General features: G+C 39.2%; 1 protein-coding gene across 1 annotated transcript in view; it reads left to right on the forward strand.

Annotated features, from left to right (window-relative positions):
* The window catches only part of LOC136873685 (importin-4), a 218,501-nt gene that overhangs the window by 143,978 nt on the left and 47,710 nt on the right, over positions 1-26,813 (forward strand). The window contains exons 12-14 of the mRNA XM_067146801.2: positions 2,264-2,342; positions 2,429-2,580; positions 17,523-17,716. Of these exons, the coding sequence (XP_067002902.2) occupies positions 2,264-2,342; positions 2,429-2,580; positions 17,523-17,716 (425 nt within the window). The remainder of the gene's footprint in view (positions 1-2,263; positions 2,343-2,428; positions 2,581-17,522; positions 17,717-26,813) is intronic.

Below are 26,813 nucleotides of genomic sequence, written 5' to 3' on the forward strand. Positions count from 1 at the left end.
TGCTGTAATAACTTGCTAGTGTAAACCTAGCCTTACAGGATAGTTCAAAACTTCACCTAGTACTTAAAAACATCACCTGAGTATCCAGAGGCGTAACATCATTCACTTTGTAAACATCGTCCTTATACTTGCAGCATGAAGCTGCCATACATAATATGATCGTACGATGCGACGATTCCGTGAAACTTTATATACCTATTTTAAAACTGGGAAAATACAATGCGATGATTATGCTATGGTACTACACAATGATTATGTCATGGCGATGAATATGTTAGGAAATGTACTGTACAGTAAATCTGTACAAATGTTTATATTATCAGTCAGTCAACATCACTCATAGTGTTATTTTTTATCCGGCGGTACTTTCAAAATACTTATTGGGATGGAGTCCTGGCTTCCTTGGTAAGGTGAAGTCTCCCTCCAACCACCCATCACTTTTCTGTCTTTCTATTTCTAATCCTTTCTTTTCTTGTCCTCTCAAGCATCTGTGTTATGTAGCTTCTCGGTCGGACAGAAAAATCAACATCAGAATTACTACTATCACACAATTGCTCCTAAATATCGTTGATATGCATGCTGCAGCTAATAAACACCATCTTGCTAAACATTATTCCATAGATGGTATATTTCAAGATATAACTGTTCTAAAATAAGCAAATGAATCACAGATGACAGCACTGTACAGAGGAATACACTAGTGTCTAAAGTATAATCACTAAACGAGGCCATACCCCCTGATAGGAATGTCAGACGGATTGCTGAACAAACGGAAGCTGAATCGCATACCATATGTCACACAACTTGTCCAAGAAAAAAAAAAAAAAAAAAATAGTGTCAGAAAGGTTCTGATAGCTAAGGTACACCTTTGACAATAACTATCAAAACTTGGTAATGTCTTCCACAACAAAATATGCTGTGAACAGTGTGTATGGTTACCCCTAACGGCCACACATGCTTTGCAGCGATGTGGCATGCTCTCTATCAGATGGTCCAATAGCTCTTGTGGCACTCGATCCCATTCCTCCAAAAGGGCAATGTGAAGGTCTTGGAGGGTCCTTGGTGGAGGATTATGGGATACAGTTCGCCTCCCCAATGCATCCCAGGAATGTTATCCGCAGACCTGGCTGGCCAGTCCAAGCGATGAATGTCTTCCCCAGCCAGAAATTCATCCACCAGAGCAGCGCAGTGCGGTTGGGCATTATCGTCTATTAAGAGGAAGTCTGGACCAACCGCACCTCTGAAGAGTCAAACATGTGGTCTCAGTACCTCATCCCTGTATCTCTGAGCGTTAACAGTGTTCCACGGACCACCCATGAAGAAGTGCAGGTCCATACGGCCATTCAACATGATGCCGCCCCACACCATGATGCCACCACCACCATACTGGTCCCGCTCCACGATGTTCCTGTGATTGTATCGGCTACCCGGTTCTCTCCAGATGAATGTGCGACGGGAATCGTTCTGCAAACTGAAGCGGGATTCATCTGTGAAAAGGACATGCCTCCATTCATTCAGGGTCCAGTTTCGATGTTGACGGCTCTGCAGTCTCTATGCTGGAGTGAGCGGGACGCACACTGCTGGACGTCAGACAACAGCCCTGCTGTTCTGAGCCTCCGGTACACAGTTGCCGGGAAAACGGTAACCCCTGAGATGGCTGCAAGCTCCGCCAACAATTGTCTTGGAGGTGCACTCCGATTTCGTCAGGTGGTTAAGGTCAGATATCGGCCCTGATGTGGGGTGGTTACCCTTGGTCGACCTGGTACTGACCCACGACTAACATCTCCTGTGTCTCGAAATCATCTCCAAAGCCTGGAAATGAAACTTTGTGGCACATTCAAGGATACGGGAACTTCGATCTGTATCTGGCCTGCTTCCTGGCGGCCAAGTATTCTACCCTGCAAAACGGGGTCCAAATGGCGTTGTACCATTATGTTGTTCTGTTCACCACGAGGCTACACTTCGCACACTATAACAGGGCAAACACAGCTGAGGGAATATGGGGCGCAGGCGCTGGCTCCATATTAACAATGTTGCACCGAGATTGACGGGACACCAAAGGGTTGATAAAATGAACCAGTTTACAAAAACTTCATGTGTAAGTTACAGTAGTATTGAAGGTTTTTTATTAAGAAAATCTCTACATCAAAGCTACTTCTACAGTAATACTGTATGTAGGTGTGAAAAAAGATGGTACTTGGGATGCTAATCATAAGGTCAGGAAAATGTGTAACAGGTTATTGTTAATCTTTATATGTTGCAGGATACAGTGTGGAGAATGCTTATGTAGAGGAGAAGGAAGAAGCCTGTTTAGCCTTGAGGGAACTTGCTTTGTATACCGGGTTAGTTCATACTCTGAAGTTAAGCCTCATACAGTTCTAGCTCTAACAGGACAGCCAAGTTACTTTTCTTTCTTTTTCTGTTCTAGAAATGCTTTCCTTCCATATTTGCAAAGATGTTTTGAAGATATTATGAAGTTAATTATGTATCCCCAAGAAGACATCCGCAAAGCGTCGATAGATGCTCTTCTGCAGTTCTGTATCAACTTTTCTAAAATTGATAGTCCAGAAGGTAAAGCAGGTAAGGCATCATCTTCTTTGTTAATGTATTAGGTGTATTGATGAAATATTTAACTCTACCCAGTATGCAAGGAGAAGGAAAAACAAATTCTCAAAATTGAACTTGATTTTGGATTTAATTGCTCATCATGATATTTATTGTGTAGTGTACATATTAAGTGACCATTTTGCACATTTTTTCATTATGTTCAAAGTAGATAATATGTCATCTCAGTAATGGGGAAAACACAGGTAAAACGGTATTAACAGCAAAACATGGTGCAGTCAGCTCTTTGCTAATTCAAACTTCAATTATTCAGATTTTGTAATAATTTGAACTGTTGGTATAATACCTTGAAAACACCTTAGTACATCGCAAAAGTGTATGTATTTTGATATAATAAAACCTCGTTGACATTTCTGCAGGGGACAACAAAACAGAACGTGTTAAGCGAAAAAACATACTACTGAATATACAAATAAAAGCTATCCAACAGGGATATGGAAACACAAGATTCGATTTTTCCGACATGAGAGCATTTTACGTCTTGTATCTGTGGGTACAGTGAAAACTATATCTACCATGTCTAAATATGAGAGGAAAGTATTAAAAGGTCTGAAAAACACTAGACAACAAATATGAAAACCTTTCCCAAAAACACCAAAGAAATTTGAAAACATGCACGGGGTAAAAAAAATGAAAGTATTATTGCAGATCACACTCTTTCTAAAACAGTTAGTAGAAGCCTTTTATTTCAGAGCAGTAGGTTTTTAAACATCATTTTCTGGTCACACTCTTAGGCTGCTATTAGCCAAGGGCGATCAGTGGCGCGACTTGTGAATAATTGCTCAATTCACATCCGGGAAATGGTCAATAGAGAGATAGAGAATGGTGTCCTATGATGAACTTCTCCTTGCTCTTCTATTCAAAGTGAAAAACTGAAGGTTAGGAAAATGCGAAAACATCCTATGTCTGTTTCTCGACCGACTAGATGATTATATTATACATTGGTTAACAATCTAACTGCTGGCTACAGTAAATTTTTCAGTTGTTGTCGATGTCAAAATCGTCATTTTACTAATTACTTGGGTACATAAAATAATATACAACAGGAATTGACACAGGACTAAACAAGTATTTCCCAGCAGAAGAAAAATTGTTCCCCACACTGAGGTAAGACATGCCATAGTCGTTACGTTGTTTCTCATAATAAATCTTTTACATTTAACCGTAATTTTGAAATTTCTTGTTATTCAAATCCATCAAATTATTTTAGTTAATTAGTAACCTACTCATTAGCCCTTTGATGAGGTTGACGTCAGGAAGGGCACCCGGTCGTAAAAACTAGCTGCGAAGATTCATCTCAATTCATACACAACCCGCAGAGAAACGGGACAAGGAGTGGACATACATACTATACATACATACAGTACATACATACACACATATATACATTAGTTATTGACGGCGTCATAGTTGTTGCGGGCTGTGTCTTCTTAACAAAATATATTTAAAATAATTCTAATTAGAAAAACATGAATGTTAATTTGTACAAAATTATTTCTGTGAAAATATTTACTTTGCGATTAAAATAGTTTTAGTAACTAGTAGTAAATAAGGTATGCAAAAACAAGCAACATGTTTATTGTACAACTTGACTTAATGTTAAGTATTCTCTCTTATAAAATACTGAAAAAACCTTGTGTCAATAATATTTAAGAATTTTCTAAATAAAACTTCATGTCTACAAAACGTTATTTGCTCTTCAATTTACCCAGTCCATCTGAGCTATAATTCAGCTATAATTCACTAACATAACAAGACAAAGAAACAATGGTACAAACTTAAATGATATAGAATTTTTATTGTTACACATTTCTACATTGAATAGTACAAGTAGTATAAAAAACTACCTTGAACACTCTTCTCGCCCAGGGGTTTATCTTCGAATTCTGGAATGAAGTTCTTTCAAATGTTCTTCTAAGAATTCAGTTTTTCTACTTTGTCTCTGGAAGTTTCAGTGCTGGAATCTCAAATGGCCAGTTTTCTTTCAACCTCAAAAATTAATTCTTTACACTTTTTTTTTTTTTTTTTTTTTACAAACTGCTTAACGTCGCACTGACACAGATAAGTCTTATGATGATGGTGGGATAGGAAAAGGCTAGGGATGGAAAGGAAGCGACAGTGACCTTAATTAAGGTACACCCCTAGTATTTGCCTGGTGTGAACATGGGAAACCATGGAAAACCATCTTCAGGGCTGCCGACAGTGGGGTCCAACCCACTATCTCCGGAATGCAAGCGGACAGCTACGTGATCCAAAACGCACAGTCACTTGCTGGATCAGTATTCTACTTTCAATTAGTTTTGTCATCTCCTTCACTTATTGTGCTAGTTTATTTGCTGTTTCCATGTTCATTAAAACAACTATCACAATATGGTAATGCACATGAACGAGTAAAATATTCACTCAACCACCAACAATATGTGGGTGGAGAGCATAAACTTGAGTGATGTTCCGTATGCGTGCGCAGGTACATCGGGCGACTAGTTTGCGCCACTGGTCGCCCACGGCTAATAGGTTACATTTACTGCAATGCCCCGTCACACATCTGAGCAACTATGAAACGCCAGAGCAGTTGCCGGCTCAGTTGCGCCACTAGTCGCCCGCGGCTAATAGGCTCCATTTGATCCAATGGTCTGTGACTCGCCAGAGCAACTAGTTGCGTCACTAGTCGCCCACCGCTATTAGCGGCCTTAAACAATGAATTAGAGGTTACACTCAATCATATGCAACCAGGAGGAATGACTTTTGCCGCCATTTTGAATAAACTTCAACCTAGTCTAGTGATCGAGTTGAAACTTGAAGGTGCGAGTTCAACATTTGCAACCTCTGCATGCTTTAAGATGCGGACACCGGTCCACTTTCTGACAGATTTTAATTTTGTCTTCAAGGGTAATGAATTTCACTTCATTTTCCGTATCCATAACTAGGTTGTCTCAAGACAGATATGCAGCAATTTCACATGATTATGTTCCTAATCCAGATATAGGCTACCGTATCATGCGACAAATATTTGCTATACTTCACTGTACCACTCAACACAAAATAAATTTCTGCTTCTGAATGGAATGCAAAATACAAACACAAATGAGCTCACTGTGTTATTTGGCAATCTCGCTGCTAACTGGCAACCAAAATTGAACATTCCTGAGGCTAACGGCTTGTTCGCCGAAGGTGCAACTTATCCTGTGAAGTTCAGGAATTGAAGGCCTTTTCCCCTAATAACGCAACTGTGGCGACGGCTCATACCCAAGTTGGAAATCACGTCTCTTTCACAAGGAATGAAAAAAAACATTTTCAGGGCTAGGAAAGATGTGGTCATACTCGTACGAAGTGGTAATAGCAAAAATTCGTAACGTAATAGGTAGGTTTATATGTTCCTGATCCAGATATGTTGTATCACACGACAAATAGGTACTCGCTACACTTCACTGTAGCACTCAGCACAAAATAAATTTCTAACTTCTGAATGGAATGCAAAATACAAGCACAAATAAGCTCACATGTTATTCAACAATCCCTCTGCTAATCGCAAGCAAAACTGAACATACCTGAGGCTAACGGCTTGCTCCTCGAAGGTGCAACTTATCCTGTGAAGTTCAGTTCTTCTGTAGTCACACAACTGTGGCGACGGCTCTTACCCAAGTTGGAAATCATGTTTCTTTCACAAGGGATGACAAATATAATTTTCACGGCTAGGAAAAATGTGATCATACTGAGCGGTAATAGCGAAAATTCATGATAAGGTAAGTGAGGTGATTTTATATACATTTAATATGATGAGAATCGGGACCTCGAATTTACGATGTGCTAAGCGGGAAAACATATTAATAAGGAAGGGACTTTTTTTTTTTGCAATGGGCTTTACGTCGCTCCGACACAGGTCTTATGGCGACGATGGGATAGGAAAGGCCTAGGAGTTGGAAGGAAGCGGCCGTGGCCTTAATTAAGGTACAGCCCCAGCATTTGCCTGGTGTGAAAATGGGAAACCACGGAAAACCATCTTCAGGGCTGCCGATAGTGGGATTCGAACCTACTATCTCCCGGATGCAAGCTCACAGCCGCGCGCCTCTACGCGCACGGCCAACTCGCCCGGTAAGGAAGGCACTAACAAGGTTTCACTGTACTTTCTAAATTAAAGCTATTGGCATGACAGGCTGCTTATAAGCATTTCACAGTTAAAAATCACAAGTATTGTTTAATAATTCAAATTGTTTCATCATTCAAATGTTCACAGCACTCCACTGTGTACCAAATACTGCATACTGTAATGCATAATGGTGGTGGTGATTATCGTTTTCAGAAGAAATACAACTGGGCAACCATCTCCTATTAACACTAATCAGAGGGGGATTTTTTTTTTTTTTTTTTTTTTCTATTTGCTTTACGTCGCACTGGCGGCCATATCCACACACTTAACTGAACCATCTTCTGAGATACAGTGAAATTCTTTGTAGACATCCCATTTCCCATTGAGATTTCCATAGAGCAGTCGCTATGTAGGAGCATAACAAATTCAGAAAATTTTGCTTTTTCTGGATAATTGTACATTTCACAATAACCCTTCTCTATTAACATCATGTTGAAATTACAAATGCCTGACCAAAAAGTCATTCAAAATTTTAAAACGTATTGTGATGATGGTCTTGTATAGCATTAGAAACAGTTAAAGGACCAATATATTGACTTTGACATTGATGACCATGATTGATAAAGATTGGGAAAATGTCACTCCAACAATGATTTTCAGCTGTTTCATCAGTGAAACACACAATCAGCTTTAACAGTAAGGGAGAGGAGTAATGTATTTGGGTTTGTAGGATATACGAAGCTGTCTTCCTAATTTAGGAGAAAAATTTGACTTTCATCAATTCATATAGAGTAAAACCTCTTTAAGATATTTCGGCAGGGGACAAGGAAAAAAAAAAAAAAAAAAAGAGTATTAAGTGAGAAAACGTACCACTGAATACACAAATAAAAGCTATCCAACAGGGATATGAAAACACTAGATACGTCTTTTTCCGACAACGGCATTTTATGTCATTTAACTGCGGATACAATGAGAACTATTATCTACCATTTCTAAAGATGAGAGGAGAATATTAAAAGGTGTAAAAAACATGAGGGAACAAATATGAAAACCTTTTCTGCTGGGGATTATAAAATAACAACGGTGCACTGAAGGGTGTGAAAAACACCAGACGACAAAAATATGAAAACATTTGCATGGGGCCCAATAAAAATATCAAAGAATTATTGTAGATCACACTCTTTCTAAAAACAAATGTTAGTAGAAGCCTTTTATTTTGGAGCAGTGAGTTATTAAACATTATTTTGTGGTCACACTCTTAGACAATGAATTGGAGGTAACACTGGAACATGTGCGACTGCGACTTTGGCCGCCATTTTGAAATCGACCAAACTTTGATTTGACCAACTCGAATGATCGAGTTGGAACTTGAAGGTGCGAGTTTCAACATTCACGCTACCTCTGCACGCTTAAAGATGCGGGTGCCAGTCCACTTTCTGATAGATTTTAATTTTGTCCTCATTAGTAAGGAATTTCACGACTTTTTCCGAATCCACAAATAGGCTGTCGCGCACTAGTCAACTTCACACGATTATGTTCCTAATCCAGATATAGGCTATCAGGCGACAAATATTCACTACCCTTCACTGTATCACTAAATACTGTATTAGTGTATTACTCAAGACAAAATTAATTTCTAATTTCTGAATGGAATGCGAAATACAAGCACAAACAGGCTCACTGTGTTATTCAGCAATCCTGCTGTAAACCAGCAAGCACAATTGAACATTCCTGAGGCTAACGGCTCGCTCCCGAAAGTGCAACTTATCCTATGAAGTTCAAGAATTCAAGGCCTTTTCCCGTTAACATGCACCTGTAGCGAAGGCTCTTTCTTACCCGTGTTGGAAATCACGCTCATTTCACAAGGGATGACAAACAACATTTTCAGGGCTATGAAAGATGTGATCGTACTAAGCGACAATAGTGAAAATTCGAGGTGCGATAAGCAAGGTCTTTTTATATTAACATGATTAGAATCAGGACTTTGAATTTACGACATGCTAAGTGGGAAAACATGTTAATGAGGAACGCACTAACGAGGTTTCACTGTTTTTTGCACTCATGGAAGGAAGTTTGTGGTGCCCTGTCCAACACTGAAATTTTGGCTAGTCCATGTGATAAAAATAAATATTTTGTCCGTCATACTAAGGAATATGTTGTGAAAGTGCATGTCCATGTTTAAATAACTATTACTATATTTCGAAAAGAACTTCAGTACACAGGCATTGTATGACCACAAGGATCCTGCATTCCGAGTAATACAGTATTAGTATTACTGTATATATGTCCGACTCGTTGGCTGAATGGTCAGCGTACTGGCCTTCGGCTCAGAGGGTCCCGGGTTTGATTCCCGGCCAGGTCGGGGATTTTAACCTTCATTGGTTAATTCCAGTGGCCCGGGGGCTGGGTGTTTGTGCTGTCCCCAACATCCCTGCAACTCGCACACCAGACATAACACTATCCTCCACCACAATTACACGCAGTTACCTACCCATGGCAGATGCCGCTCATCCTCGTCGGAGGGTCTGCCATACAAGGGCTGCACTCGGCTAGAAATAGCCATACGAAATTATTATACTGTATATATGATTTTACGGTGATAACTTCTTAAGCCATACATAAGTAATGGGCATCCATCAGAAATAATTCATCACAGTTTATTGGCATTTTATCCAATCTGCATGTCTCTCCTATGTCAGTTTTGATGTTGTGTGTCTGTTCTCTAGGATTCCAATCATGGACACCTTGTCTCTTTCCTGGTGATATTGTTAATTTGTTTCACATTGTCCTCACCACCACATATTTCAGTTTTCATGGTACAATGTAGGAGGTGTTTTTTTAAAGTAAGTACCATTCTGATATAGAAAAAAGTAATGAATATTTTTAAATGTTTGTTTTTTCAAGCCTGTACCTTGAACTACTTCTCAAAATAAGTTCCAAGCATATTAAGGTACTTGTCATATTGTAAACCAGCTTCTTAATTTCATCTTCATAGAAATATGCTGCCTGATTTGCTAGCCACTGCAGCACGGTCGTTTTTAGGTAATCGTCGTCATGGCGCTGACCTTCTAAATGCATTTTCAAGTGTAGGAACTAGTGGTAGTCACTAGGTGCTAGGTCAGGATTATATGGAGGATAATCAAATTGTTTCCAACCAAATGAAATAATGAGTTCTGAGGTTCGAGTAGCTGTGTCAGGTAGCACATTGTCATGAAACAAAAGAATCTCCCTTGTGAGTATGCTATGTCGTTAGTTTTGCAGACGTGCCAAGTCTCCCGATTTGAGCAGGAGACTCCCGATTTTTCATCGTTCCTCCCGATCTCCCGATTTTCAGAGCAATATTCGTATTCGTAATTTTCGTATTATTTTAAACTCCCGCGGATTTCCTCGTTCTGTTGTTGGATTAGGAGGGGAGAGGGAAGGAGCGGTAGGGGAGGAGGAGTGGAAGGAGGGGAAATATGGAGGGTGATGTGGTGAACAACAATGGCTGCTCCCCAGACCTAAACTATCCAACACGCTCTGTTCCTCTTCATCTCGCGCCATAGCTTTACTGCCTTAGGTCCCGCAATAAACATCATAGAAACCTGCCCCCACCCTACACGTAACGCTGCAACAATACACCACAATTACTGGCACAGTCAACCTCTAAACTCTCAGAGGAACGTATTCCTTAATACCAATTTTATATTCTTGTCGAGCTGAATATATATACTACACCCTCAACAAAGTGACTGTTTATCTGCCATGTTCGTCTCACACTTGGATTCAAATATGCATTTGTACCAGTTTGGATATGTTGAGCCCTGTCTCATACTTACGCTGCGCTTGACCTATATGGCACCTGACGAAGAAATCCTGCAGATTTTTAATTCTTTAACTGCCAATTTCACCTTGTACTACGAAAAGTTGAATATGTTATTTGTATTTGAAAATATTATTTAATGAGTCCTAACTCGTACGATATAGCTTTTGCATTCACCCTTCATGGACTGTTTTGAATTGACATTACTGAATATCTACAATTCGAACCTTCACTGCCAAGTTCATCTCGCACCATGAGTTCAGATGTCACGTGCAATTCTAAGAGGCTGTTAAATCCTACCTCACATGTAATCACAGTTTTAAATAAACACTGTTTAAGAAAAAATAAGAATCCCATCAAAAATTAAGTTGAATTTTGCCAAATTTCCTCAAACCTCACACTACAGCCCCATTATACAATACATTCTTATGACATAACTAATACAAAGCTCGATAGCTGCAGTCACTTAAGTGCGGCCAGTATCCAGTCTTCGGGAGATAGTAGGTTCGAACCCCACTGTCAGCAGCCGTGAAGATGGTCTTCCATGGTTTCCCATTTTCACACTAGGCAAATGCTGGGGCTGTACCTTAATTAAGGCCACGGCCGCTTCCTTCCCAGTCCAAGCACTTTCCTGTCCCATGGTCACCGTAAGACATATCTGTGTCAATGTAACTAATATGTACAGTATTCTAATATACCTGTCGACAGAACTATTAACATAATTAAGAACAACCTATACAAACACACCTCTTTAAGCAGATATGAAACTAATAAATTTATTAATATCTTGAAATTTGTCCTTTCCAATAATTATTTCTCATTTAATAATATAATTTATCGACAGGAAGGCCTCCCTATGGAAGTACCCTCTTCGGACATACTTGTAGAGATCTATGCAAACCATCTTGAAGAAAATAAGATCTTGAACAAAATAGAGGGAATTGTCTTTTGGATGCGTTGTGTAGATTACGTTTTTACTATAATTGACCAGAAAGCCTGTAATGGTGAAACAATTCTTCATCATTTGAACCAGATAGATCCTTCAAAAAAATTTACACTAGAGTCAGAAATTGACAAATAATTGAATTCCCTAGATTTAACTGTCCCTAGCACTAATGAGAAACTTACCTACAACATCTACAGAAAACACACACAAACAGATATTACCATCAATTCTTTTCACCCTGAAGCCCAAAAAAGGGCGACTTTCTTCAGTTTGATCCATAGAGCTTTCAATGTCGCTTTATCGGCTAGCAATCTAAAGAAAGAAATGAACATAATCTATAATCTAGCTATCAAGAATGGTTTCAGTAAATCATTCATTGACAAAATTGTCAATTAAATATGAAATAGCCTATGACTACTCTTGCGAGACCGAGCTCGATATCTGCAGTCGCTTAAGTGCGGCCAGTATCCAGTATTCGGGAGATAGTAGGTTCGAATCCCACTGTCGGCAGCCCTGAAAATGGTTTTCCGTGGTTTCCCATTTTCACACCAGGCAAATGCTGGGGCTGTACCTTAATTAAGGCCACGGCCGCTTCCTTCCCACTCCTAGCCCTTTCCTGTCCCATCGTCGACATAAGAGTTATCTGTGTCGGTGCGACGTAAAGCAACTAGCAAAAAAAAAAAAAAAAAACTATTGCGAGAGAACCAGAAGTGAACAAAAAGGGGAACTACATCACATTTACTTATAATAATGATAAGATATATCAAAACACAATTCGTTTTTAAAGACAGAACTTTAATATAGCTTTTAAGACTGTCAACAATAATTCTGCTTTGTTTTTTAATCGTCATAAAATCAATACTAGATCTAAATTCTCAAATTCAGGAGTCTACAAAGTGACTCGTACCCACTGTCTCGCCAGCTATATCGGGCAAACAGGGCACAGTTTCTCTACTTGTTATCTAGAGCACGTTAACGCCAAAAAATATGGTAGATTCTCAGCCATGAGTAAACACATGTCTGACTGTAAGCATTCATTTTCCGACATTGAACAAGATCTTTCCATCCTAAAAAATGATTAATAAAGCTGCTCTTCTTAACAGATATGAAAATATTTTTATGAACATCGATCAAAGAATTAACCCCAACAGTAACCAAAATGAAATCTCTGAAACTTCTCTTTGAAGAAATCATAAAAACTTTTTTCAGAATACAGTAGTAGTAGTAGTAGTAGTAGTAGTAACTCATCTATAAGGCAAAACAATCTTTTGTCAACACTTGTGAAGATCTTTTACTATTATGGTGAACTATGACCACAGAGATGTTGGAAAAATGAACCATATGAATGCCACAATTTGTTGAGCAGTAATCAAAGCAAAAGGGGGACACATAGACAAGCACCGAGTTTAGCTCTAAAAGACATTGTTTTCCATTATTTAAAGCATTGCTTTATAGTGTGTCAGTTTGTGTACAATAGAGGCCTTTGTATATATTTTGATTTAAAATATCACTAATCTGCTGCCGATACAACTCTCGGACGGGGCCGCAGAGAGCTGAGATGGAGGCTTGGCGCAGTGTGTTGCTCCTTTCTTGTTAGTTGAAGCATCTTAAGGTGCTACCCAATGAGTTTCAAGTGCTATCAGCTGTTGAAGGAAATATATTGCTTGTATTGTGGGAAGGGGCTGACATTTATTGGTTTGCACTTGTCCTGGCTAATGACAAAAACTGTTGGTCTCACACATTAGGGGTGTTTAGCAGAAAGCCTCTTGAAGGGATTGAACCCCTGCTATGCGGGGGCTCTGTTTCTTGTCAGCCATTGGCCCACATTATTGGCACCCACGCCACATTTGACGTTGAGCTTGAGACGTTGCCATACTTTAAACATAGTAATCTCTGTAATCCATAGTGTTTCCTTATATATACTTTTGCTTCTTGTTAGGATCCATTAGCGAAGCGAAGTTGGCTAATACATCTAACTACGTTGAATTATGGGAGCTTCATGAAATGCATCCAACGGTAGTGAGTGTTCAGCAGGGTGTTGTGGGTAATAACGTAAGCTTTCTCTGAGTTTGGTTATAAAAGTACCATATTTCTCCGAATCCAAGACTATGTTTTTTCTCAGAATCTCGTGAAAAATCAACGGTCGTCTTGCATTTGCGACCTAACAGTTATGAACACCACTAGCAGCTACCATGCTAACCTTGCTTCTTGTTTTCACCTCCCACCATGCGCACACGAAAAACTCGTTGACAATCAACGTCCACCTCTTCATTATACTGTACATCGCTAGCCACGGCAACCAGTTGTACAATGCCTCTGTGTAACGTCACTGGATCTCGGGAAATAGTGAAGAGAGAATGACATTCTATTAGCCTCTGCAAAAACGTTTCTCAAATCCTAAAATGGCATCAAAACATGAGAGCCTTCAAATTCTTAGAAAGGCCACAGCTACTCAGTGGCAGAGTTATAACACATCTACTGTACCTAACGCAGAGTAAAATTATTTTCGTGATGGATTGTCGCATTGTAAAGATACGTGGAACAGATTTTGCCGGCAAATTTTCAGTGGGTTCTAGTCAAAAGTGATGTCAATTTTAAGTTAATGGTTATTAAACACACGAAAATGAAGAATAATTATGCAACCACAATTAAATACGGCATAGGCCTAACTAAAGCCAATACTTGGCGTTAGCGTGAAGACAAAGATAGCTTAAAAAAATTCGCACTGTATAAAAAATGTGTTCACTGCTTGCAACAAGGACGCTTTAAAGAAGTCAGAGATGAAATTGTCAGGTATGTGCGCCAAAAAATGCAAGGACGGAATGGCCATACCAAGGTGCAATAAACTCATTTGTTGACCTTCAACGTTCACGTCTTTATTAGGCCTATACATTGCTAGCTGCTGAGGTCGGCCAGACCTGGCAAGCGAGATGTGCATGTAGAGGCAGCCAGTTACCTGGCGCTGAGTGAAAGTAACAGTTTTGTAGACAGCAGGAATATTTCCCTGATGAATCGTCGTATTGTAGAGACGAAGTGGAACAGGTATTGCTGACAAATTTTCAATGGGTTTTCTTTGATATTGCGATGCCAGTTTTAAGTTAAATGGTTATTAAACCCATGGAAATAAAGAATGGTTGTGCAGCTGCAGAAAAGTACAGCGTAACTAAAGCCAATGTTCAGTGTTGGCATGAAAACAAAGATAGTTTAAGAATGCATTTTGTACAAGAAAGGCATTCATATGATTTTACAAAGCACTCTTCAAGCCTGATTTAATTTTTTGAAGGAAAAGGTGGGGGTCGTCTTGGATTTAGAGAAATATGGTAAATTTGTTTTGAGGGTAGGATAGTGGGATTCTAGCATTGGCAATGAACACATGTCTCCTCTACAAGCATTTTAAGGTAACATATATTTCATCTCACCAAGTAATGTGTTTTATGCAGGTGCCTCCGTCCTGAACCACCACCCTGCTGCTTACTAATTAACAAAGAACTGGAATTTTCTTAAGATGAGTTTAAACATTTTGACTCAAGTGTATACTAGTTTATATACCTGCAATAAGAGCTATTTGACGGTAAATTGCTATTTCAACAGGCTGTTTATCAGAAGAGATGTCATTATGATTATATTTGGAATTGAGACCACTTGGTTATTGTACTTTTAGAACAAAGGGGTTAGAAATAGTAAGAGAATAAGGTGGCACTTCCGTACCCGGCGGGCATATTTAGGAAAGAGAAAAGGCACTTCAGCGATATCTTAAATAGTAGAAAAGAGAGATCCTTCCTTTATGTTTACAAGAGACCCACCATCCTGCTCAAAGCGCCAGGAGAAGATCAGACCTTTGCGGAAATCTGGAAATATGCAGGAACCTCAGCAAAAGTTGCCCTCCATCAACAACTTGTCTCTATCTGGATTAAAGAAGAACTACCAGAACACTGGACAACAGCCCTCATTCATCCTCTGCACAAAAAAGGGGACAAAACCGACCCTAATAACTACAGGGGAATCTCTCTCCTAGACATAACATACAAAATATTTTCAATAATCATCCTTAATAGGATAAGTTTACAACTTGAGAAAGAACTAGGAGAATATCAAGGAGGTTTCAGACCCTGGAGGAGCTGTCCTGATCAGATCATGAGTCTTAAGTTGATAATGGACTATAACAGGAGAAGAAACAGAGATATGGTGATAACATTTGTAGATTTCAAGAAAGCTTATGATTGCATCCATAGAGAATCTCTGTTTAAAATTTTAAGACACCTTGGACTACACCCCAAATTAATAAACATGATAAAATTGACTCTCACCAATACCAAGTCAAAAGTGAAGTTTAGGGGTGAAACATCAGAGACATTTGAAATTAAAACTGGACTACGGCAGGGAGATGGGCTCTCACCACTATTATTTAACTGTGCTCTAGAAATGGTAATGAGGGAATGGTTTAGAAAATGTCCCCCCAAAATAAAGATTGGCCGAAAAATCAAAACAAATTGCCTGGGTTTTGCTGACGATTTAGCATTACTGGCAGTGGACATAAAAGAAGCAAAAACCCAGATATCAGAACTTCAAAACATTGCAAATAAAATTGGCCTCAAAATATCATTTGAAAAAACAGAAATTATGCCCCAAAAACCAACACAGCTAAAAGAAGTCACCATAAATGGTAATAAAAAATCAAAATAGTAACTCAGTTTAAATATCTTGGAGAAGTAATAACACATAACTTAAATGAAAAAATCTCAATCCAAGTAAGAACAAATAGATTAGCTAAAGCACAAAAATTAACATGGGATATCTACAAAAAGAAATGTCTATCAATAAATACAAAAATAAAACACTACAACACAGTTATAAAACCGGAAGCTACATATGCAGCAGAAACACTCTTTTACCTGAATAAACAATCAAAGACTGACAGACTTCAGAAAATTGAAAGGAGGATTGGAAGAACCTGTATCAACAAAAAATATCAGAAAGATGGACAGTGGCGGTTAATACCTAACAAAGTCGTGTACAAAGAGCTAGAACCCATTACAGATACTATGCGTAAGAGGAGACTGGGATTCTTTGGACATATCATGAGGATGCAGGACTCGAGACTTCTGAAACAACTAGTACAACACAATCTAGTCTCAAAAAATACCACAACAGGATGTAAATGGATCAGAGAAGTAAGAGAGGATCTGAAGGAAATAGGCCTTACAACAGAAGACACCAAAAATAAGATAAAATTGAATACAAAACTCAAGAATACAAACCTCCGCTTTACCCTTACACAAAACAAACCAACAACACGCACATTTTCAACTGAGGAAAGGGCACGAAGATCGGAGCGTCTGAAGAAGTACTGGGAGGACCGCAAAGCCCGAACAATCCCTTCAAAGAGACCTGAACGACGGACTGACTAAAGTGATCCTATGTGGTCATAAAAGAAGAAGAAGAAGAAGAAGAAGAACTAAAACCGATACTGTGTAACTCAGCAAAATGCGGCCATTTGCTGTGTTCCTATTAGCTGGCCAAGTTTTTTATTGTCTCCAATGGAGCTTACATCGTATCTAGGCACAGGGCTGTTACATTCAGTAAAATATAAGAGAACTGTGAATTTGGAAATTGTCGTAGTTGTGCAGGATGCCAGGGATGTGATTACAGACCTGTAGTTCTGTCCAGACCCTTGATCTTGTCATGGGATTTTAGAGGCCTGTGGGCCACTTGGCTGCTCTAACCTGAAAGGAGCTTGTGCTCCCAGACCCCCTTTGCTTGCCTCCGAACCAATAGTCTTGCCCAGACCATATCCTAACCTTTCCAGAACAATGGTTTTGTCCAGACCATATCCTAACTACTCCAGATCAATGGTCCATACCAATATTCTGACCTATTCAGACCAGTGATCTTCTCTTCTCTTAATTCTCCATCATTGGCAACCCTTATTAATGATGTCATCTGTGTTGCGCCATGTTGGATGTCTAACCTATCTAGCGCCCAGCGGGTGCGGAAGCTTTACTGAAGTAAATGTTAAGTGAAACACAAAATTTTGTGAATGTGTCTCTTATGTTTGTATGTAGCTCTTGCCAAGGCGCTATCTGTCTTCATTCCTAAGTGTGCTGAACTGATTCGCATGGATGAAGAGCGTGGTGTTGTGATGGCAGCACTGGATGCCTATTCTGGACTACTGAAGGATGTGAAGTCGGCAGTACTTGAAGGTGAAGGACATCGTGATGCTATTATTAATTGTGTCAAGGATGTCATGACATATAAGGTACCTAATAAATCTATTATAATGTTAAAGTTAAAGATTTAGAGTTTTTGTGTATTTTTATTTGTGGATCAGAATGCAGTATGGTTTCTTCTTCATAAGTCTAGCACATTTCAGACTATTATTGTTGGGAATGAAAGAGAATCTTATGAAAGGAATCAGTTATTGCTGTTTTCCTTGTTCATGGATAATGGCTTTTAGTTGATTGAGTGTTATATTCCTTCTATATTGCTATTATTTATTTACCAAAAGAACAGACTTTTGTAGAGGGTTTCAGAGCTTGAGACATTGCTGAACTTTAAACATAGTAATCTCAGTAATCCATAGTGTATCCTTATTATATATAAAAGGCTAACGTAGCCCCCAAGATCTCACTTTTTTATTCCCCTCATCACTCATTTTAACACTTCCCACGAAGCTAGAGGCCTGTAATTTGTCACAGGTGAAAGGGAAAATAAATGTGTTTCATTTGGGGGTGAAATCAGCCCTTTGGCATTTGGGCATAGGTTAATATAGCCAAATATCAAATTTGTCACAGAAGGACTGGACGAAGCTTGATTTTAAGGCCCTAGAACCAACTCTCTCGAAGATACATCAAGCAAACCACACATTTTGTATTGCTAGTCTGCACGGTTGCTATGCTGTTTTTCATGATACTTCAATCCTGATGTAAACATTGTAAAGTGCAGGAACAGCTAAATGTATGGGAGAAAGTTGTGTAAGTTCTCAGCCCAAAAGAGTGAAGTGCTGGTAATGACACGAAACAAGAACCTAGCGTATAATGGCATGACATTAGGAGGGGAGCAGTTAGGCTTTAAAATATCTGGGAAGTGTAACTGAAGAAAATGGAGGAAAGAGAGTGGAAATCATTGGAAGAACAAGGTGTGCAAATGAATTCTTTAAGAGTGTGGGAGGATTGATGCAGAACAGGGATGTACCACAGAGATGTAAAGGAATTATTTGCAAAACTTATTTTTTGCCAATTGTGACATATGGATCAGAAACGTTGGTGATGAAGGGGAGGGATAAAAGTAGAATACAAGCAGTGGAAATGAAATTTCAAAGGTGTCGAGTAGGTTTAACAAGAATGGACAAAGTAAGAAATGAGAGAGTTCAGGATATGGTAAATGAGGTACCCCTACAGGCAAAGGTAGAAAAATCAAGGCTGCAGTGGTATGGACATGTTAAGAGAATGGGAGAAGAGAGGATACTGAAATAGATGTTAGAAATGGAGTTGAAGGGAAGGAGATCTAGAGGAAGACAGAGGGACATATGGCTGAAAGGTGAAAAGAAGAGCACTGAGGCAAGAGGAGTGAACTGGACGACATTGACAGAAGAGAAGTGGTGGATGGACAGAAAATGATAGAGAGGCTTATGTTCCGAGCAGACCCATCCTGTGGTTGGAAACTGCTCCAGATGATGATGTTGTAAACATTGTACTTGCATGCCTCTGCCAAAGGAAGAATTGTGATTTGTTGTGCGTGTAGTATGGCGCTCCACCCCGTCAATGTCTCGTATTTGGATGCACAATACTAGGCATCACATACGACAGCAGTGTGAAGATTTGAAACATATTTGTGTACAATACCTAAGGTAGACGAGGATCAGTTTTTGAGCTGTTTGAAACTAAACAGAGGAGTTTGCAGGGATATCTTCTGCTGAAGTATGAGAAATAATTATGTTATTTATTTTGGAATATTAAAAAACCACAGGCAACAGCACAAAATTGCACATGTAGGAAGATTTATCTTTGGACGCCTGACTCAAATGCCTCTGGTACACTCATATAACAACATCTATCGAAAAGACAAGAAATACAGGCAGTTGCAGTCATAACATAAGTAAGAATTCTATGAACATATGTTTACCTTCCTCAAGTCATCCTGAAGAGGCTCAATTCCTCCCATATCACACAGGGTATGCCTTTCAATCTCATTACTGTCACTGTGTGATGAATCGAACTGCTCTGGCTGCTATTAGTGATGATAAACCTTTCCATAACGTCATCTGCTAGGCTCTCCTGCTGCCAGCTTCTTCTTCTGTGGTAAGTCGAATGCAGTCCTTCCAATTAACTGTGGTGGTCAATTTGCCTGTCTTTTTAAACTGTATCTGCACCTTACAGGCGGAGGTGGCACAGTGCTGCACTTGTTTTCTCTACCTCTTTTACTGCTAAATCTGGATTCTATTCACTTAATTTATTGAGCAGTCACAATGCACTGCCTATAACCACTTCTGAGCGGTTTTCCTCTTACATGCTTCACTATATATGATGATCCTACCTCTTTCTCTATTTCTTTCACGCTGAATACCGACTCACTGACTGCCAGTGCAGGATGTGACACTTTACCTTCACACTGGGGCTTCCCTGCATAGCAAAGAGATTTCCCGTATTACACCACACCTTGTGCCCTCATTTCTCCTTAGTCGATCAATCTTTCATAAACAAATACAAATGTACATATATGTATATGATAAATATATTTTATTTTATACTTTTCCATATTCTTTAAAAGTAATAAAATAAAAATTAATGTGACATGCTATTTTTCTTAGTGCTTGCATACAGTCAAGAGAGTGCAATGGTTGCTCATCCAAAGAACTAACAATGTCTATGCCCTCATGCGAGGACAAGACGCTCCACTTTTTTTTTTTTAACATAAGGACATGCCTTTGCTGGCAAGATGTAGTGTTTACAGTGCACTATGTCTTCTGGTATGGGCTAGAATAAAATTGTTACTTTCATTTACCTGTCTCAGTCTTATACGTAGCTTTGACAATATGAAAGTGGCTGAGGTATGAGGGACGTTAGTAATGCCATTCCTTATGCAGCCAGTCCCTGCTATGAATGGTGTGAAAATGTTGCTCATAGGTTCGGTTGGTGAACGCATTTTGGTGGGCTTGGCAGACTGATGTGCAATAGCAACTTCTGGCTCAGTGAGGAAAGCAACAGGAAACTACCTCACTCCTCATTTCCCTACTACGCTTCTTCATTGACACCTAGGCCATCTATGACAACTAATGGTGAACTTATTGAGGATCCAACCAGCCGTTGGGCTGAATACCCAACATACATACATACAAGGATTAAACTCTCACGAAAAAACAGCATAGATAATTTTGCATGATCATCCATCCATACTTTACATCACAGCCTGCGTGGTTGCTAGGTTATACTTCCGTTACAGTTTTGTGATAGTGATTTTTCAGATGACCCCGAGCCCATAAGACACATGAATAATGATGTTGATGTACGTGACAATGTTCATAGTCTTATAGAGGAAACAACAAAAATACTGTATTTACTCATGTATTAGACCCCCTCACGTATTAGTTCCCCGTGGTTTTTCGAGACGAAGACAATGAAAAAATAAATCTTGCATACAAGACACCCCGCTTTGAAGTGGGTACAACCCCTACTGCAACTCTGATGACATCATGCAAATTTGTGAATAGTTTCATCCATACGACCCATGCAATGAAAACCTGGATCAAAGTCTTGCGGTACATCTGCATTTCGTACTTGAGAAATGTGCACTTCTGTAGATTAGGCCTACTGCAGCTGTGATGACGTCACGCAGATAGGTGAATAGTTTTGTATCTGACCCGCGCATTGCAAGCACGCATCATTCGTGCTATATGTCTATGTGTTTTGTAGTTAAGAATGTCCGCCAGCATAATGGTTAGCACAGTTAGCTGCCGTTCTTGGGAGCCTGAGTTTGATTTCCAGTACCGCACTGGCAGAGATTTACGAATGGCAAGAAGATTGATATGCGGTAAAAATGGTACATGCAACTCCCATCCACTGGGGGTGTGTCTAAAAGGAGCTGCACCACGTCAAGATGAGGAAACGAGTGTACGTTACTTAAGAAATATTCATGATTGTTGCTATTTATATAGCAGACGAGATCATTACAAATGTGATTGTTTAATATCTCGTAACTCGGGCCAGTATAGGTATTTTTTGGAGAGAAATAAGTATAAAATGTGATAAAAACAATCCAGTCATATAATTTTTTACTCATCAATGTAACTCATAATAATAGTGATGATATTAATAATAATATTGATTTTACATCCCCACTTACTTCTAACGATATTCGGAGATGCCAAACAAAACCTACTGTGTGTTAATAAAAAAAAATGGAGACAACAAAACGTATGAAATTAAACATGATAATAAATCGCATTACCACCACACCTGTAGATATCCATCAAAGCGGCAAAATTTCCTATTATTTATATTTATTCTTTTCAGCGTGGAACTTCTGGTGCTTTCCGAGCTATATCGTACCTAACCTAAACAATGTGGTCTCTCTTATCTCATTTACAGCTGTTTATGTAAATCCTGATGTGAAATGTAGTGAACAAGCATGAAATATACTTAAAAATAAGGTTCTATTTTCAACAACCACAGTTATCCAAAGAATGCTTCCAGTCACTATGCATTACATTTGGAAGTATAACTCGTAACATACGCTAGTTATCAGCTGGTAGTTTGGCACACTTTCTACAGCATGATTTTATTCGGAAGGAGAGGCCAAAGTCCTGCAGCCAGACCCACCGCTCAACACTTCAAACCCACGGACTCCGGCAGCCCAGCCTGTGCAGTGCTGTTTTCTTCTGACGCGGCAGCGTACTGGCCCACAGCACTGGGCTCATACGGCCCACCGCAGTCCACCGCACTGGACGGGCTCAGTAGAATAACCTTGAGTACTTCTCCACAAGAACGTGCGCTGTGCACAATGAAATGTTCACGTCACACTACTATTCGGATCATTCACTCTACGAATTCCCATGCGCTAATAACATATTTTAAAGTAGGCTAATTGCATTTGGAAATTAAACAGTAGAGATTTCTCTTGCACTGTAATAATAACAATAATAATAATTGAAAACAAACAGAAACTTTATTATAAACTAATATTCGTTTGCAATTGAGACCAAGTTAACTGAAAATGAATCTAAATAACAAGAAGCATATTCATAGGACTTCATTCGCGTTTACCTCAAAATAAAATACAAACAGAAATGACGTGCAATATGCCAACAATAAAAACAAACCTGAACATAGCTTTTTCTTAGTGTGCGTAGTTTATTGGTCATTGTTAATGGTGGTGGAATGGATTACTGTGAATGAAAATAAGAGCGTCAGCAATTGTCCGGTTGTAGAAGAGAATGAAGCCCGCTGAACTGAAATTTCTCTCTGAAGCTGAACTTGATGCTTGCATACATATTACTTTCTTACTGATCTGGTGAAATTTTGAATAGTTTTGTCCGTTTGTTCTCCGATAGGACGCTATATCCATCTTCTTCCATTCTACAATTTTGCTTTAAATATCTTTCCAGCTCATCTGTTGGAATAGGAGCATCATGAACGTCAATCCACAAAGAAAACTTCATTACTTTGGCAGGTTGTGGCATAGTCGTGGAGTCTAATGACACGGAAACATTAGAATGCTCGTCATTCAAGCACAGTCGTTCATCGTAAGTTCTATATCTAATCATAAAACGACAAAATCAGTCCGACTCCTCTAATCTATACTAATATAATAAAGAGAGAGCACGAATAGTGTTAGTTTGTGTATATCTGGAGGGTAATCTCAGAAACTACTGGACCGATTCTAAAAATCCTTTTACTATTGTAAATATACATTATCCCTGAGAGACACGGGCTGTTTTTTATTTTCGAAACAATTCAAGGTGGGGGGAGACGGGGGAGATATAAAAATAATAGGCTAATATAGGCGAAATATCGAATTTGTCATGCAAGGACGAGACTAAGCTCATTTTAAGCCCCTTAAGCCCCTTGACCCAAAGAACAAATCTCGGTGAGCCCTATGGGTGATATAGATGTTGATTCCCATAGGGAATCTGAAATATTTGTTCCGAATGAGTAAATTTATAATACCAATATAAAAGGTCCGTTATTGGACATTATAAATTTTCCAGCTAACTCATTCCTGGTTGCCAGCGTTTCGCCCTCGTATGCTAGGCTGGGCTCATCAGTTGGTACCTAGCACACCTACCAAGACGCGAGCTAGTGCATACCGTGGAGGCCACTGCGTAAGCTAATTGTAGCCACCGGCAGTGCCAATGCACTATGAGACACTTTGTCTCGTTATCAAAAATTGATACCTGCTTGTCCATCAGATGATATAGATTGGTATTATAAGCCCTATGGGCCCGAAAACCATGTTTTAAGGCCCTAAAACCGACCGTTATGGAGATATTGGCGCTACACTACCCCTGCTCTCGGAATCGGATAAGGAAATGAACTGCCGTAACCATGGCAACGCCAGCTCCAGGATTTTACAGCAGCGAGATTATGCGTGTACGTTTGGGCATAGCTGCCAACCAAAATTTGTACACACAATCCCTGAGCATATGTACAATATATCTCGAAAACTTAACATGTTACAGACATGAAGTGGTATTTATCATCTCTTTTAAAAATAAAGAGACGTATTATTTTGCTTTTGGAAAAGACACTTAAGGAAGGAGGGGGGGGGGGGAGACTGAAATGTGGGCAGGCGAAAATTCTTAAGATGAGCATATCTACAGTATATCTCAAACACTTAACACGTTACAGATGTGAAAATAGATATTTTTAATATTATAAAAATTTAAAAAACAGGTATTTTGTTTTTTGAAAAACTACTTAACGTGGGGGGGGGGGGGGGACTGAAAAGGGGGTTGAATTAATTTCATTAGGGTACTGATATCTCAAAAACTGAAGTTGTTACAGACGATAAAATTGGTATTTAGAGTCTCCTTTAAGAAGAAAGAAATGCGTATTCTTTTGGTTTTGGAAAATCCACTTAAGGGGGGATGAAAGGACTGAAAAATATTAGTTGAATTATTTGTATGAGGATACTTATATCTAATAAACCTAAATATGTTGCAGACGTGAAAATGGGTATTTGAAATCACCTTTAAAATTTAAAAAAACAGTCATTTTTGGGGGTAAAATTAACTTTGGAGTGGGGGGGCGGAGGAGCGTCGAAATAGGTGTTGAATTCTTTTCATGTGGATACAAATATCTCAAGAACTGAAGATGTTACAGTCGTGATAATTGGTATTGGCAGCTCCTTTATCAATAAAAACGTATTTTTTCCCCGGAAAAACCACTTAAGGGACTGAAAAGAATTGAAAAAGCAGGTGAATTTTTAAAATGAGTACCGGTTTACCTACAGTGTATGTCAAAAACTTTACATATTACAGACATGGAACTTGGTACTTGGAATGTCACTCTTTTTTGTTTTCGGGAAATCCACGTAGGTGGGGGCGGAGGAAGGGCTGATAAAGGGGTTGAATTCTTTTTATGTGGATACATATATCTCAAAACCTGAAGATGTTACAGATGTGGAAATATGTATTTGTAATCTCCTTTAAAAATAAAGGAACTTTTTTTTTTACTTGAGAGAAGACGTTCTCACGTGTACAGTTCTATGTCACATGGTCATCTCAGCCCCAAAAGGCAATACCACACACTTGGTTTACAAAGAGTTTTTGGGGTTAATGAAACTCAATTTTTCAGTGAGGTTTTATACTTCAGGGATTTTCAGATAATGTCTTAGTACAGTACTTTTATCAAATTATGAAATCCACGCGAGAAGCCGCGGGTAACTGCTAGTGTGTACATAAAGTTCACTGCAGAGCGTACAGCACACAAAATTAACGTCTTTCCCATCACCGTCAACTGCAGGCTTGAATACCAACCAAATACGACTTTTAAGTTTAGGATGAGGTTCAGAAGTTTTGTATTGTGTGGTTTTTAGTTTGTTTGTTCCTTTTTTTTTTTTTTTTTTTTTTTTTTTTTACTACACGATTTTTTGCCACGGTTTCCTTTCTTTTGGAACTACAGTCCACATTCGTTTCTGATAACAGGGTAGACAGAGAAGTCAAACTGAAAACCACAGAAAATTTGATCAGCTCCACTCGACTGTAATGCAACACACTCCGCTGACACACAGTACACTGTACACATTGAAGCAGTCAGCCCATAGAACTACCACAGTGCTGTCCTTGGCTCACCGCGTATGAATGACATAGTGCTCGCCTAGACCGGCCCGTGCGGTGACGTCACAGGCTTCTTTTGTTTGAGCCTTTCAAAGCCCATTGCAGCCTACTGCTGAAGCAGCTCATGGGCTGGGCCTCTCTGCAGGACTCTGGGAGAGGCTTCTGATACACATACACCAACTTGGAATATCAGAGACCATCTCCAGAAACCATTTGGGAATAGATTCACAATCTTTGAACTCTATAGTCAGGAACGAAACTGTTTTTTAAAGTTTCAGAAAGACGGAACCTTGAATGCTCTCGATTGCAGTGCATGGCTGACACGGCTGACGTGATGGCAGTGAGGATGACGACATGCCGGTAGCAGGGAAGTTGGCGGCACAAGATGATAATTCAAATGAAAGCAGTGATGATGTTTACTCAGATTTGCTATGTGGTAGGCCTACTACTCAACTGACAGAGATAAACAACTTTCTGTTAAGTTCTTTTGTATCAAAGTTGCATAATTTGATAATACGATACCCTTATCTCTTTTCTCTATGGGTTTGAGTATGAAGTGAGATGAATCATCGTGGCGAGTTTTTTTTACGACTGTATGCCCTTCCTGACGTCAACCTCATCAGAGGAATTAATGAGTTGAAACGAATGACGTGAAGTAAATAAAACTATCTATATTTACGTTATATGTAGACCAAAAAGTCGTGTTCACCATTTATTGTCTTCTTACATTTAGAAATACTGCCTTGCAACGAAAATAGCCAGTATAACTCAAATACATTCACAAGTTTGTTAAAGAATAGCGTAGCTCTTTATAGCCTATAACTCACGCGTTCACTGCACAAAATTTGAGGTTATTGCATATTGGAACCCCCTACTTTTTTTTTTTTTTCTGTAAAAGTGGAAAAAAGTGGGGTCTAATACGTGAGTGAATACGTTTTACTTAAGTTCTTATTCCATTGATTCTGACAGTGGAGATATTGCAGAACTGTACTATCCAGTCGAGTTTCTCAATAATCTGTGCCCGTCCTTAATGCTACTTCATAAGCTGCAGTTGAAAGCAGGAGCTATTGTCGTACTCTTC

This window comes from Anabrus simplex, chromosome 5, assembly GCF_040414725.1.
Source record: "Anabrus simplex isolate iqAnaSimp1 chromosome 5, ASM4041472v1, whole genome shotgun sequence".
Classification (NCBI taxonomy): Eukaryota; Metazoa; Arthropoda; class Insecta; order Orthoptera; family Tettigoniidae; genus Anabrus; species Anabrus simplex.